General features: G+C 39.5%; 1 protein-coding gene across 10 annotated transcripts in view; it reads right to left on the bottom strand.

Annotated features, from left to right (window-relative positions):
- The window catches only part of LOC144669618 (activating transcription factor 7-interacting protein 1-like), a 183,793-nt gene that overhangs the window by 34,579 nt on the left and 133,071 nt on the right, over nt 1-16,143 (bottom strand). For all 10 annotated transcript variants that reach the window (XM_078532158.1, XM_078532165.1, XM_078532166.1 and 7 more), the window contains 3 exons: nt 15,636-15,724; nt 13,930-14,616; nt 9,997-10,088 (listed from right to left, as the gene is read on the bottom strand). In XM_078532158.1, coding sequence (XP_078388284.1) covers nt 9,997-10,088; nt 13,930-14,616; nt 15,636-15,724 — 868 coding nt within the window. The remainder of the gene's footprint in view (nt 1-9,996; nt 10,089-13,929; nt 14,617-15,635; nt 15,725-16,143) is intronic.

Below are 16,143 nucleotides of genomic sequence, written 5' to 3'. Positions count from 1 at the left end.
AGATTTCCAGCATCCGCAGTACTTTACTTTTGTGTTTCTGAGTATGACTGGTGTCAGGTTGATAAAACAAGTGAGGATCAGGCTGAACATAAGCTCAGGAGGGGAAGTGAAAAAATATTAGAGCAGAGAAAGTATAAGAGGAGATTGGTAGCTCATATAAAAGTCTCCAATAGGCATATAAATTGTAAAAAGAATAGCAAGAGGAGTGGTGGGGCTGATTAGGGACACAAAAGAGAATTCACACATGGGCGGCAGAGGACAAGCATGAGGTATTAAATGAGTACTTTGCATCGGTCTTTACCGAGGAAGATGATGCTTGCAAGAGGAGGCAGTTGAGGCACTGGACAGGTTAAAAATTGATAAAGAGGTGCTAACAGAAAATCTGATTGTACTTAAAAGTTAATAAATCACCAAGGCCAAATAAGATGCACCCAAGGGAAGTAATGGTTGAAATTGCAGAGGCAAGGCCACAATCTCCCAATTCTCCGTAAATACAGGGATGATGCCAGAGGACTGGAAAATTGGAAATGTTACACCTTTGTTCAAACAAAAGTGAAGGGTGAGCCCAGCAATGATATGCCAGTTTAACCTTGGTAATGGGAAATGATAATTTGGGCCAAAATTAACAGTCACATGGATTAATTAAGCCAAGTACAGCTTTGCTAATGGCAAATCTTGTTTGAGTTTCTTCGATGCAGTTGATGAGGGTAATGTATCTGATGTAGTGTATATGGGCTTCTACAACACATTTGATGAAATGCTGCATACTAGGCTTAGCAAAGTTAAAGCCCTTGGAATAAAAGGATCATTGCAGCGTAGATACAAAGTTGGCTGAGTGACAGCAAAGACAGTAGTAGTGAACACAAACAAAAATTACTGGAAAAACTCAGCAGGTCTGACAGCTTCTAGGGAGAGAAAGACAGCGAACGTTTCGAGTCCGTATGACTCCTCTTCAGAACTAAAGAAAAGTAAAAATGTGGTGAAATTTATACTGTTTAAGGGGGGTGGGACAGGTGAAGCTGGATAGAAGGCCAGTGATAGGTGGAAGATAGTAGTGAATGCTTGTTTCTCAGACTGGAAAAAGGTACCCAGGGGTCAGTACTAAGACAACTGCTTTTCTTGACCTATATTAATGACTTGATTTGGATATACAAAGCACAATTTCGAAATTTGCAGATGACACAAAACTTGGAAATATTGTGAACTGAGAAGAAGATAGCAATAGACTTCAATTGGATGTAGGCTTGTGGAATAGGTGGACACGTGGCAGATGAAATTTAATGTACGTAAGTATGAAGTGATTCATTTTGGTTGAAAGAACAAGGAGATGCAATGTAAGGATACAATCCTAAAAGGGTTGCAAGAGCAGAGGGTCCTGTGGGTATATGTGCATAATTGTTGAAGGTGGCAGGGCAGACTGAGTAAGTAGTTAATAAGGCATTTGGGATCATGTGATTTGTAGAGGCAGAGTGTGCAAAAGCAAGGAAGTAAACCTTTACAAAACACTGATGTGACCTCAACAAGATATTGTGTTCAATTTTTGGCAGCACAAGTTAGGAAGAATGTGAATGCATTAGAGAGGGTGCAGAAAATATTTACAAGAATGGTTCTTGGGATGGAGGACTTGAGTTATGACAACAGATTGTAGAAGCTGGGGCTGTTCTCCTTGGAAAAGGTGAGAGGAGATTTGATCGAGGTGCTCAAAATCATGAGGGGTCCAGACAGAGGAGATAGGGAGAAACAGTTTCCATTGGCAAATGGGTCAAGAATCAAGGGGCACTAATTTAAGGTGCAAAGCAAAAGAACCAAAGGTGACATGAGGAAGAACATTTTCATGCAATATGTTGTCAGTATCTGGAATGCACTGCGTGAGTGTGCGTGGTGGAGGCAGAACCTCATGGCTTTCAAAGAGGAATAGGATAATTAGCTGAAGAGAGAAAAAAATGTGGACAAGGAAAGGGCAGGGGAGTGGGACTAGCTGAGTCATTCTTGCAGAAAGCCAGCATGAACATAAGCTAAATGGCCTCCTTCTGTGCTGTATCCATTCTAATTCAACTGTGGGCAAAGCTTACAGGAAAGCCCAGTCTGCCAATGATAATTACTGATAAGGTCAGCCATTTAGCCTACTTTGGCTGATCTCCCCAGAAACATCAGTGCAGTATCAGATGGTCCTTAAATGATTTCAGTCTTATTGCCTTCAATTGTTCTCATATAATTTAAGGCTCTCTGGCTTTACTTTTCTATACCCTTAACTATTTTAATTTAAAAACACACACCAGCAATCCGAATCCCAATTTCTCCCCACATCTCCATCTTCCCCAGTTATGTTGACTGGTAATAGTAAATTGAAGACAACTACTGAAGAATGGACTCCTTAGCAAATAGAGCACTGTGACATGGGAAGGAAATATTCTGAATGGACACTGCACTGGGGAGCTGTACACAATGGGTCACCGACATACACAAGTAATGAATGGGCTTTCCTTGAATAAAGGTAATGATAAATCCAGTAAGGCAGCAAAAACATATGAGACCAGAATGTCCCAGAGTTAAGATAATTAAAAACTTTACCAGGGCACCAGCTGAGGTGCTACTGTTGGCACCTATGCCTCTGGGCTGCCATTTGTGCAAGCACTTAAAACACGTAAGTGTCGAAACAACTGTCATTAGTACAATTGTGAGCTGTCAACAGAAGGAACAATCTGCACTTATACTTTGCCAAAACAATCAATATTCCAAGGCGTTTCATGGCAAAGAGGGAGACGATACATTTTTAGATAGTTAGCATATTCAGGCACGATCAAGGAATCAAGCCTGTAGCCAGAATTCCAAGGAGGGACTAGGAGAAGAGTTAGGCATTGTGGAAAATGCGTGGTTAAGTAGATAAGACATCAAGGAGGTTGTTGAAGATACTGAGATATACAGGGCTTATTAAGCAAATTCCAAGGAAAGTAAGTATACAGAAGACAACAAGAGTACAAAAGGTTGCAGGAGGTTGAAGTCTAATCCAGAGAGAAAACATTGCAGGGCAGGGAAATTGGCAAGGTCAATAAGGGTTATGGATAGCTTTTTGTTTTACACTTTGTTTAGATGGAGTTCAGCAGCGAGAACATCACAGAAGTTGAATTTTGAGGTAGCAAAAAACATGAATGAGGCATCTGGGGCAACAGGTGTGAGATAGGAATGGAAGCAAGACAAGTGTTGGGAGGTGGAAATGTTCAGGCACGCTCATAGAATGGATCAGACATTGAGAAGGATGCAAAGATTGGGTTTAGACAGCTTCAGCCTGATCAAGCTGGATATAAGCAGTAGTTAAAGGTTCTGAACTTCCAGTTGGAACTCAAAAGGATGACTTTGGTCTCACCCATAACTAAGGTAGGTGTGTTTTGGACAGGCACCAGACAACACAACAAATTGAGGGTTAACATCTGAGAGGTAACAGCTGGGTGCCATCATCACATATGAAAGCTGATTCCAAGCTTAATGCTGTGGAGAAACATGATGGATGAAGGAAAGGAGGCAGCCACGGATGAACCCTATTGTGGGAAATGCAATGGCTACATTGCGACTTGCCATTTTGTCACAAAGTCAACAAAATCTCTTAATGTCACTGTATTTGAAAAAAATGACTAATATACTGTAGACATCCAATGTGTTTTGGTTACAGGCTTGATTCCCTGATGGTGCCTGAATTTATAATTTAAAAAAAGAGGCATGGAAAAGCTTCTGATTTGAGTAACAGCTTCTGCACAGTCATGCCTACACTTTTGCCAAGGTTACCTTCTATTCTATGGGAATAATAGCTCCTAATGTTCTATTGCTGTGTTGTTTTAGTTTAGCTGCTTTAGATGACAGACCTATGGCACCTCACTGCCATACTTTACAGCACTGTTTTTCACTTTAGTCTAGTTACTGCAATACAAAAACCTACTACACTACTGTTTGAGTATATTTATGATTTTTATACCGATACTATTGACTTAATTCTACAGATTCAAATCTGTTCTGTTCAAACTAACACCATCTGGTTATGCTTATTGTAATCCACACACCAAGATCAAAGAGCTTATTTGTATTTACATTCAAGTCAGTCCCTAACCATTGAGACTCATGAGATTTAAGGCAGCATTTGATAATGCTGTGGAAACACAGCTCCTTACAGTAGTGTAACCAACTATTTCATTTTTAAAGCACGGAATATCTCCTACAGCCTTGACAAGGTAACTTTTGCACAGATAATTAGATATTGAATGTTACAAATTACATACAGTGTGCAAGAGTTTCTGAATGGCTAAGGGAACAAACTCCAGCTGGGCGAGAAAAAGAGCAAGCTTTAGATAGGGCAGATGCTACCAGTCTTCTTAAAATAGAATGCAGGAGCAGTGATTAATTGTTGCCAGCTTAAAAATAAATAACACAACACATATCTGAGAAGGAATTAAAGAACATTATAGGCAGCATACAGTGAAACCTGAAACTGAACAATGGGTATTATTCATACCACAAAGCAACAGTACCACCCTTAAATTAGTTAATCAGCGTCCTGGATCTGATTGTACCTAAACAAATGGTTTGGGGGTGGCCGTAGGGGGGTTGAACCTTTGTCCTGGATCTGATTACAGTTAAACAAATGTTGTCTAGTGCCCAATTTATAAGCTCATGCCACTGCAAGCTATTTAAATCCAATAGCAGCTTGAACTAGTAGAGGTTGTATCCTGCAACCAAATAGCTTTTGAATCAGAATTGGGTCAGAACACAAGACACTAACATTTTAATCATGATCCAAATTAAATTTGTTTTATTTTTAAGATAGTGGTAGTTAATTAAGATATTATAGCCTCATTATGACTTTTTACTACATTAAAAGGCACAAGTTGTCACTCAGTCTCAAAAGATGAACTTTATAAAGACATTATAAACTTTATAACTTAATACTTGAAGTTAGCTAACTAATTCGCCAATTTTTAAGTATTGATTTTTGTGTTTTTTTATAAGCAGAGTTTTTACTGGAGGTATGAAAGTGCATCATTCCTGCTCTCTCAATGGTCACCGTTAGTCTATGAGACTGTGGCATTGGAGTAACACCCAATATCCAATACTCTACCAAATGGAGTTAGTTAGAATTTCAGATCACTCCTCAATAAAGAAGTCTCAAAACCTGGTCAGTTTTTCCAAACTCTATATCCTCCTCCTTTCCCCATAGATTTGTAAATTTTCCCCTTTTCAAATATTTATCCAACTGCCTTTTGGGAGTTATTGAATATGCTGCCAACACTCTTTTTAGGCAGTGCTTTCCAGAACATAACTCACCAAGTAAAAAAAAAAAATCCCTCATCTCCCTTCTGATTCTTTTGCCAATTATCTTGAATCTCTAGTTACTGACCCTTCTGCCAGTGGAAACAATTTCTCTTTATTTATTCCATCCAGACCCCTCAAATTTTCAACACCTCTATTAAATCTCCCTTTAACACTCTCTGCTCTACATGCGTCAGCAGTGGCTCAGTTGGTAGCACTCAGTCCTTTTGAGTCACAAGGCTCTGGGTTCAAATCCCATTCCAGGGCTTGGGAACAAAAAACAAAAATCAGGGCTGAAACTCCATTGCAGTACCGAGGGAGCAGTGCAGTCGGAGAGGCTGTCTTTCAGATTAGGCATTAAACCGAGGCCCCATCCAGCTGCTTAGGTGGATGCAAAAGATCCCATGGCACTACTTTGAAGAGGAGCAAGGGAGAGTTAATCCCAGTTGTCGCTCAATCAACATCATATAAAATAATCATGTTGCTGATTGCAAATTAGTTGCCACATTTCCTACATTACAATAGTGACTACGCATCATTGGCTGTAAAGTGCTTTGAGACATCCGGTGGTTGTGGAAAGTGCTATATAAATGCAAGGTCTTCTTTCTGAATGAAAACAATCCCAGCTTCTCCAATCTCTCATCCCTAGGTATAATCTAGTAAATCTCTTCCTCACCCTCTCTAAGGCCATAAACATTCTTCCTAATGATGCCCAGAATTAGACAATACTCTGAGGCCGAACCAATGATTTTTGAAGGTTTTGCATAACTATCTTTTGTTACTTTATGGTTCTATTTATAAAGCCAAGAATATCAAGGTGGTTGATTTTTAAAAAAAACTGTCATATCAGCTTGACCTGTCACCTTCAAAGATTCATGTACACAATGATACATGAACCCACAGCCTTCTTTGTTCCTGCTCCCCTTTAAGCTTGTACCATTTAGTCTATATTAGTTTATAAATAATTCAATAAGTTTAAATAAATATGAATTTTAAGAATCTTTGCAAAAGGGTGATAAGTATGTTTGCAATATAAAGTTCACCTTATTTGAATGAAAATATCTCCACTGTAGCAGAGATTCAAACAGCTAAAGGAGAAAAATAAATATGCTTGCAAATATTTTATATATTTAACAACCTGAGAGAAAAGGATTCTATCTCAAGCTCCAATAGCTGGAAGTGACTCCTAATCTGTCACAAAGTCATCCTTTGCTCCCATTACATGGGGGGTTCTTGACCCCCATAAGTGGTATGTTCAATTGCCAAAATGTAATTTGATACCCCATGTCCAATATGTAGTTTAAGTCCAGACCTTGTTGATATGCCAAGAAAAAGCAACATTGCATAGATTTGAATTCCATTTGTTGTCTGTCACAGGCCTCTGCATACAAGCAGCATTATGAAACTAGCACCATCAAGGGACTGGTGCACATTATATTCAAACCAATGCAATGCAGTGTCACAAATTTTACTGCCCTATTTAGTTTTTTCCAGAAGCTTTATAATTAAAATACAGGTTTTACTGTAGCTGCAACCATCCCGAATTGGTATTCACAAAATTTCAGCATTTTGATAAGGACTGTAACAAGGTTCAACATTTCAATAGCTCTGTCAGGACAGCAAAGCTGTCTGTGCTGCTTTTCCAGATCTTGGCCTCCAACTCTGTGGATGTGCATCAACTGTCGACTCCAAAACAGGTTCCCTGCTTCATCATCTTTGCTGTCCCCTTTTAAACAGGTAGATTTAACAGCAAGCAAAATATATCTTTGAGCCAAGCAGATAAAGCAGGGAACCATTACAGCATTGATTATAAGAATCAACCTTCAATTTTTTTTTCAAATAGCCAACCTCTATTGATCAAAAGCTTAATTTAAAGAACCAATTTTTTTTTTTTTAAATCGACCCAGAGTCATGTTTAAATATAACACAAATTGCAATGCTATCATACTTTACGGCTGTTCATTTTAGAACTATATATATATATTTTGTTTTAATACATTATTCATTTAAAATTTTTATGTAGCTTGAGTTTTGTTCACAATACTACAAGTTCATTTTAGCCGTTCCTGCTTTATGACATAGTTCTGCAAGATGATCCCAGCATTTTTTCCGGAAACAGTGTTGGGATTTAAAGTCACTGTAGATGAAGACGTTCCTGGTTGTGGTTCATGTGCTACAGAGCTTGGAGCTGTGTAAATATAGTTGAACCCTGCATTGTCTAACATGTCTGACCAGGCCCGGTACTGAAATTCTGCAGCTCCCCAGTAGTTTCTAATGCTGGATTCTGAACGGTGGCCAGTGAGTGCCATGATCTCCCGTGCTCCAAGGCCAGCATCACACAAGAGACGAACAGTTGTAGTTCTGAGGGAATGGTTGGTGTACCTCTGGGAGAGTCTGGCAGCAATACTGATTCTAGGCATCATACTTCCAAGATAATTTACTCCCATTGGCTCCCTTTTATACCAAACAGATTGTTCTCGTAACTGCTCTGGTGTTAATTTTAGAGGGTGAAGGTAGAACGCAGGAGGGTCTGGTGGCAGCTTGGATATATAAAGTTCAAGTGAAGTGACTGGGCAGTTTACATCTCCTGGCATATCGTACATCCGGCCCAATTTCAAAGGGTCCTCACGGCTTCTACTTTTCCCGGTATACTTCAGCATTGCATAGCGTCGTCCATTGGGATCTCGCTTAATAACAAAAGCATCTGGAGGGAGGTCCCGAAGGATTTCCCGTCCACGCTTTGCAAAGTGTAACTGCAGGTCAAACCAGACTTTGTTCACAAGTGCAAGGGGTGTGTGAAGTCCCAGGACACCAGATGTTCTGATCTTTCGAAGGTCAGCTGCATTAATAGGGGGATGGTGGTTTGTTTCATCCTTTCCTTGCTTTCTGAGTATTTTAAGCACACCTAGAAACACATTATTGGCACTACTGAATTCCTTATCCTGCATCAGGCAGATCTGCCGGCTGTGAGGAGGCATCTTAAGGTGCCTGTTTAAACCTGCCCGGATAGATTTGTAACTGGAAATGCTATAGGTGTTACCATCATGATTTCTTACAGTGCCATAAAATTCTCTCAAAATACTATTAAGTTCTTCCACTGACAGAGTTTCAAATTTCTCATCTCTGCCCTTTTCGATAAGCCACTGTTTAAGGATATTTACTGCCCAGTCTGTCTGCTTGCGGGTGTTCTTCTCGTTGCGTTCCTCCTCAAGTCCAATAAGATCCTCTTCAGTCACACTAACGTGCCGTCTGGCTCCATCTAAAAGTTCGTTGCTGGCAATTTGTTCCTCTGTCATTTGGTCCTCAAAACTGAGCAGTGTGTTGCCATCGAAAATGCCATAGGTGTAGAGTGAGGAGTGAGACGCTGTTTTTTCGGACAGCTGTGAATTGCGGAGTAATATGTAATGTTTTGATATAATTCTTTAAATTTAAAAAAAACTAAACAAAATAATCCAGCAGGTGGCGTTTGTTATTAAGGTTTCCGCAGAGGTGTGCCAACATTCAATAGCACACACCCTATTAACCAATCTCTTTCACACATTACAAACCATGGCATTACATGTTGTCATACAATGAATAGTAGAAAGACACAAATTTGCTTTCAGTTTGGAAAAAAAAGCAATGCTAAATCTCTTTTGTAACTAACAGACCTTTCAACTATTGAGATATTTGATGAAGAAAAAAATCAAATAGGGAAAGACACATTGATTTCATGTATGTATTCTCTAGAAGAACTGGAAAAACTTTAGTGCTGCAATGAAGAGAATCTGCAAATAGAAATTTGAAAAGGCTTACGAGTTCTGGAAACGAACCTTGACCGACTGAACAACTTCCATTTCTGCGCTGTGATGCACTGAGCGACGAGTTACCCGGGTGCAGAATTTAAAGCTGTTGGAAATGTGAGGCATTGTTGCATCCCATCAAAACACTTCACTCAGTTGAAGGTTTCTGAAAACTTTTGACGGCATCTTTTTGCGGATTGAATCCAGCCACATTATGCTGTGCCAATGAGTGCTGTTTTATTTATAGAATCTTTCCAGTTTATTTAGAGAATGCACAAAATAATTAACAATTGTTTCCCCTCTCTCCACCGAAGTGCTCATTTGTTTTTGTATTAAACAAAACCGCTCATCAGGGATGCTTTTCACCACTCTCTTCTTTCTGGAGAGGCTAAAGATGTAGATATACAACATAATACAGGTGCTACATGTTTTCCCCCCATTACATCTCTTTGGGTATTTGTGGAAGGTCTTGTTACAGTTATTGTATCAAATTCTATACTTAAGCATTATTAATTTTAACAAAGCAAAAAAGCCCCCAAACCACAAAAAAAAAATGAAATGCTGTGGCTTTAATTCTGCCAAGGTTCTCTGTAGATTTTGTAGAAAGGCAGATTTGCTAATGAAAGGGTTAATTATATTATAATTCAGTTTCAATGGAAAAGTTAACTTAAAAGAACAACGTTACCCCTTAAAGCTTTACTGGGAAAAACGTAACAAGGTGATCCATGGCTGACTATCGAGAAAGGAACGACGTGATGATCAGGTCAATTATTCTTCTGCACAAACAGCAACCACATTCTACCCAAAGGGATAATTGTATTATTTCACCAACCGCACCTGGCCAGTACAGACAATGAGAGAGACTGCAGTCGACTATAACTGGTGGCATGATGTGTATTGATATATGTGCTGTACCCACCTGGATGCCACTAGGTGGTGCTTTCTTAGCAGCCGGTGATTCTGCTGGAACTGCTGTAGGGTGTCTCTGGGTGGCCTGGCTGAAGCTGCTCTCTGTTAATGGAATAGAAGCAATTCATTTAACATTCCAGTTTGACAGAAGGATGCTGATAGAGAAACACAAAAAGCTCAGCTCCAAAGCTTCGTCAGCGGATCTTCAGTCTCAATGTTCACTGTTTTAATCCATGGACTGAATCTAGCCCACACACTGCTGTAACTTTAATCTATCCACCAGCTCCCTAATGTTTAGAATGAGGCCTGAAACCTTGAATACCTGGGTTTCTTACACACCCATTATCTTGTGTTAGGGATGTATCAGAAGTCAGTAACATGTGTAGTGATTGACATCTTATAAACCATTAACCATTAAGAGTATTAGAATAACACAGCTGCCGTTGCTTTTGCATTCTCAAGCTCTCGTATTGGATGAAACTGCAGCCTGTATATAGATGGAACGAAATTTCAAAAGCTTCATAACTCTAGTTATTTTGATTTATACTTGCATGCAGAATATATATACACATTACTTATTAAACAATGGAATTTATTATAGGAATGGAGAAGCAAAAATAATTAAAATATAAATTAGTTACATTGTTTGGAATTATGTATTTGAGAATGCAACCAGAGTAGATTCTGTGAAAACAACACACATGGTAACAGGACTTTTGTTATGAAGTATTATTTTTGTCTGGGTTGTGGTAAAATGCAGCTGTTTTAATATCCCCATGCTCATTATGCTAAGCAACTTTTGACATTTACAAGATTTTATCTTTTTTTGAAGGCAATGGGTATTAAAAATAGAACCTATAGTCCGTTGCAATATCTCCTGTAGGGCTCTCAAAGCTAAAGGATGCATTGCTTGTAAAGGTAGGAGTGTACTGCTACATAGTGCAGAGTATTATTCTGCTGCAGTGCAGGTGTGTCACTTTAAAGCTACAAGATATAATTATTCTGCACTTTTAGACTTGATGCTTGGAATCAACTCTATTCCTTGCGATTGCGGAGGTTATCAGGAGTTACATATTCTAATTCTTATGCCAGGTATTTTCTCTTGTTGAGGTAGTTTCTCTATTCTGAATAGGCTTCCTTTTAGCCGATATTGTGAACAGTTCCCTCAACTCAGGTGCTGTCCCCTTGCCTTCCAAAGATGCTATCACCGTTGCCTCAAAAAGCCCTGATGTGGTTGGCCACACCATCCACCTGCAATGCCACTCCTGCACTGCCCTGAATGGGACTGGATTGGCCTACTTCCTACCTACTTAGTAGTAGCCAGATAATCTCCTGCAATGATTTACCTTCCTGCTGTTGTCTCTTGAAACCCCCAAGGATCCGATCTCAGACCCCTCCCATTTCTTATTTACATGATGCCCCTCAGCACATCATCTGAAAATACAAATGTCATATTCCATATGTACGTCATCTGAAAACAATGTCATATTCCACAAGTACGCTGACAATACCAGGCTCTAGTTCACCACCACTGCACTAGACAACTGCACTGCCTCTGATTTGTCACAATGCTTGTCCAGCATCCAATACTAACTCTCACCAAGTCCCACTCACCCATTATTCACACTTGCTGCCTAATACTGGCTCCTGACCTGGCAATAATTCTCACCCTTGATTGCAAATTACTTCATGGCCTTGTCCTTCTCTGTCTCTGTCACCTCCTCCAGCCCTATAACCGTCTAAGATATCTGCACTCCTCCGATTCTGGCCCCTTGCAGAACCCTGATTTTATTCACAGCATCACTGTGCATTCAGCTACCTAGGGTTGAAGCTCAAGAATTTCCTCTCTAAACATCTCTGCCTCTCTCTCTCCTCCTTTAACACATCCTTTAAAACCTACCTCTTTCACAGAGTCACTGGTGTTTATGAATTGGTGTCAAGTTTTGTTCATTAATGCTCTTATGAAGTGCCTTAGGAGGTTTTACTACATCAAACAGTATCATATATAATGCATAATGAAATTATTCTACTGCTATAATGGAGTTGTGTTTAAAACTAATCTGTACCAAGGTCAGAGTCTAAATAAACACAGCCTGAAGTCACTGACTTTAAATTACCATACAGATTTTGCAAGCTGAAGCCAAAAGCCAACCTCCCTGCTATATCATTCTGAATACATTATAATGCATCTCCCAAGGTGTTGGTCACAATCAGCGGGATAACATATGGTTTTCCCAGGATACGAATTTGATTTTGTGTAACGTGAAACATATTCTGATAAGGATGTGTGTCATTTAAAGGACCCAATTGCGTTACTCGGCTCAAGTCAGAGAACTTTGCAAATTTTAAAGCGCTGCTCAGTCTCAGCTTTGCATCCGAAGCATCCAGAATTATTTTGCACTGGCAACAAGGTGGCACTTGGACATGCTAACACATATACATATAACAAAAGGTTATAAATATTTATATATTTTTATTTATATATATTCTTTAATCCATTATTACCCTACTACATTTCCAAACTTTGCATCATCTGCAAGCTTTTAAATTATGCATTGTATACTGAAGTCCAGGTTACTAATATTATCAATCCTAACATTGACCAACAGGGGGCACCACTATGTATTTCTTAACCATTGTATCAATACCTCTCACATTTGAACATATTTGCTTTTTTAAAATTCATTCTGGGGATATGGGTGTGTCCAGCCAGGCCAGTATTTACTACCCATTGCCACCTTCATGAACCACTGTAGTCCATGTGGTATAGATACACACAGTGTTGCTGGGTAGGGAGCCAGGATTTTGACCTAGTGATGAAGAACTTGCAATATTTTTCCATTTAATTACTCTTAACCTTTTCTGCTTTAAAGAAAACAATCCCACCTTTTCCATACTACTGAAGCCTTCTGAAGTATTTAAGCAGGTTTTTTTTTCCTGTTGAGGTACAATGCATTTCAGAAATCTGGGTAAAGGAGGGGGTCATCTGGTGTTTATATTAGTCCACATCAGGGCTATCCCATTTTCCTCTTCATTCCTTGTATCCTTCAACATTTTTCCTCAAACCACATTCAATTCCCTGATAATCCCAATTAACTGGGCCTCATTAACCATTATAGTAAGATATTCCATATTTTAATTACCCATTCTACTTGTATGGCACATGCTAATGGAACTGGCAGAAACATGGATAAAGACCTTCCTCTGAACACTGTCTCAGACTAAACAGCAAATTTTTTTGAGGGATGTTTGCTGCTTGGTTTCTACCCATAAGTGTCAGTGTTATATATATATATATATATAAAAGGACAGTAACTCAAACTTCCATTTTCTGCAACAAAAGCCCATTGGAATGCAGCCGTACGAGTCTTACCTAGTCATAACTCAGTCCTCTTTTTAAAAACACACAAGCCTCACTTGTTTGAACCATTTAAGGACTTCTGTTACATGGTTCTAAAAGACACTTAAAGGCAAAGGGCTTCTTTTTCAACTGTGATTGATGAGCTAACCATATTCCCAAACTTCTGCCATCAATATTATAAAATGTGACAGAATAAATGTGGCACTACAGGCAACAGCATTCAGATTTGAAAGGAAAGGAATTTTATTTCACACCTTTTCCACACGCTGGGATGCTGGTTTATTGTAGCCTCATTAATATCTTTAATTGAGACTCAGTTGTACTTCAGAGATGTATTTGCTTTTTATTTTGAAATGAGAATGTGGTCCTCAATACTTCAATAAACCTCGGGGTAAACTGCTCTTCATAGCTCAATCCCATGCCTCACAACCAGCATTTACAGATTTACTGATAGTGAAATGTAGCCAGCATAATACTAACATAATAAATTTCTATTATGTAATTATTTAATTACATGCACAAACATGCTGAACAAATAGCTCAGTTTCAATGCACACGGTTGCATTCTGATGGTTCACTCACCTGCTCTGGAGGTTCCTGCATTGGTGCTGTCTGAACTGACTGTTAATGGCTGGCTTGATGATCCAGAGACTTGTCCCTGGCTGCAAGTCTGTGAAGGTCTTGGCTGTACTGGTACCCTAGTATTAGAAGGGCTAAAATGTCCTGGGGAACCCAAAGATGGTTGTACTGTCCGTGAAATCTGAGGTGAAAGAATAGATTGAGTACTGGTCACAGAAGCCACAGTAGCAGTCTGACTTGAAGTAACACTACTTATCTGCATTGGCCCCATGCTTCCAGGGGACTTCCTTTGGACTCCTGGGCTTGGCAAGGAAGGACTAGCACCATTTGCTTTTGCTACATTTGCCGATATCTGTGATGCAAGTGGCTTGGAGAGGTTGTTAAGCGTGGGTTGCGACTGAACAGGTAAAAACTCAATTCCAGATTGCTGGTTCGTCATCAAGGTATTTGCTGAGGACTGCAGAAGCTGAGGTTGGGAAGACATTGCCACTGGAACTGTAAGCAATACTGGCACTGACTGGAGAGATACTGGCATAGGCTGGTTGCTGCTGGAGGTCGACAGCGACTGATTGTTTCCTACTACTGCTGCAGTTGCTGGGAGCACAGGTGTGACCACAGCACCAGATGTCCCTGCATTCTGAGGCTTAGTCTGTCCGCCAACTACCTGAGGAGGTGTAAAGTTTGTAATACCTGCAACAGCAAAACATCCTCCAATTAGAATCTGCAAACAGAATTTATTTATTTATTTTTTGCACTACCCCATCCCAAGCTTCTCCTTTGGAATCCCAATCAATCTCACTTAATCAGCATCAGTCAAAAGGGTTGGGCAAGTCCGGTATGCAGACTACACTGTGACTGTCTTCAATATGACTGACGTTAAAGCGGTATAATAGAACGCGGTCAATTGAGCTCTGTAGTACAGCATGCTGCATGAAAGGGCAAGTCAGGTGTAGACGTAATGATGCACCAACGCATTGAGGTTCCGCTAGGTGCTGATACTCTCTCTGTACCTGCTAGGAAAGTGAGGCAAGCTACATCACTATTCCACGCCAGCTAGGAATTGGTATACGGTAGCACTGGCAAAACTGAAGTTTTAAAAGCTGATATTTTTGATGGATATTTACAACTTCATGGCAATTTGCCAGATTGCTTTTTGATAAACTTGCAGCTACATCATCCTAATCTCTAGGGTGCCTTCCGACAGCAATGTGGAATGCATAGGCTGTTAATGGGAGTAGCAAAAAAAAAAATGGTAAGTTTATACAATACTCAATTAAGCAAACAAAAAATGGCAGCTTAGAGTTTTAAAGTAATGTTCTGTGGCTTTCAGTTCTTCTCTCCTCCTCAGGGTGGTATATTTACCAGCACTCGACCCACTAGTCCAAATGGAAGAGTTTAAAAGAGTTTGAACTAGTTGGAAAGCAAACAACTCTGGAACTCAAGTGACTGGTTCAAAGATATGGGGAAAGTGAAAGGTTTGAAATTCCTCAAGAAACAGCAGGATTCCAATTATTTTTCCAATTAATCTGGAACAGAATTGAATGCCCATAAATTGGATATTTCAGAGCCAAGTTACACTGGTAGTTGGGAGTGTTGGAAGAAATTACAGGTACTCTGATTTTCATTAAGTAAGGAACTGATGTCTCAGTATAGTTAAACGGTACTATTGAACCTTATTAAAAATTATAATACATTTGTTTTGCAAGTACCTGCATTACTGGAGTTTGCAGAGTGCTGGGCTGATGCTACAGTGTCTGCCATATTTCTTCTTAAGTCCAGCATCTGCCTTACTGTTCCACTAAAAAAAAAGACAGAACAGAAATAGAAATGGTACACAAGAATCTACCAATGTCAGGCAACTAAAATTCCCCAAAATTGTTATGACCTCGTCTTTCCTCGATTGATTTTCTCATATAAACTTTACCCATAAGAAATACAGCATGAACAGATGCTAGGAGCAGAACAGAAAGGGACCTACATTTTTAAATAACCACAAATTAAAATTTAAACCATTAAAAAGTAGAGAAGATTTTTTAGGCAAGGGGGCAGATGGGAGGAGGAGTCTAATAGAATTTAAAATCAATCAACCTATCATTATACATCATTTCTGCTGTTCAGTCAACCAGCAACAATGAGGAACAAACTGAAGATTAATGCTGGAAGCAGAAAAAGGGAGATTAAATGGAAGGCTTTACCTGTTGGTGCCCAAGTTGAGTG

Source organism: Cetorhinus maximus, chromosome 29 (assembly GCF_964194155.1).
Source record: "Cetorhinus maximus chromosome 29, sCetMax3.hap1.1, whole genome shotgun sequence".
Lineage (NCBI taxonomy): Eukaryota > Metazoa > Chordata > Chondrichthyes > Lamniformes > Cetorhinidae > Cetorhinus > Cetorhinus maximus.
The sequence above is the reverse complement of the archived record's forward strand: the minus strand, read 5'-3'. Positions and strand labels throughout refer to the sequence as shown.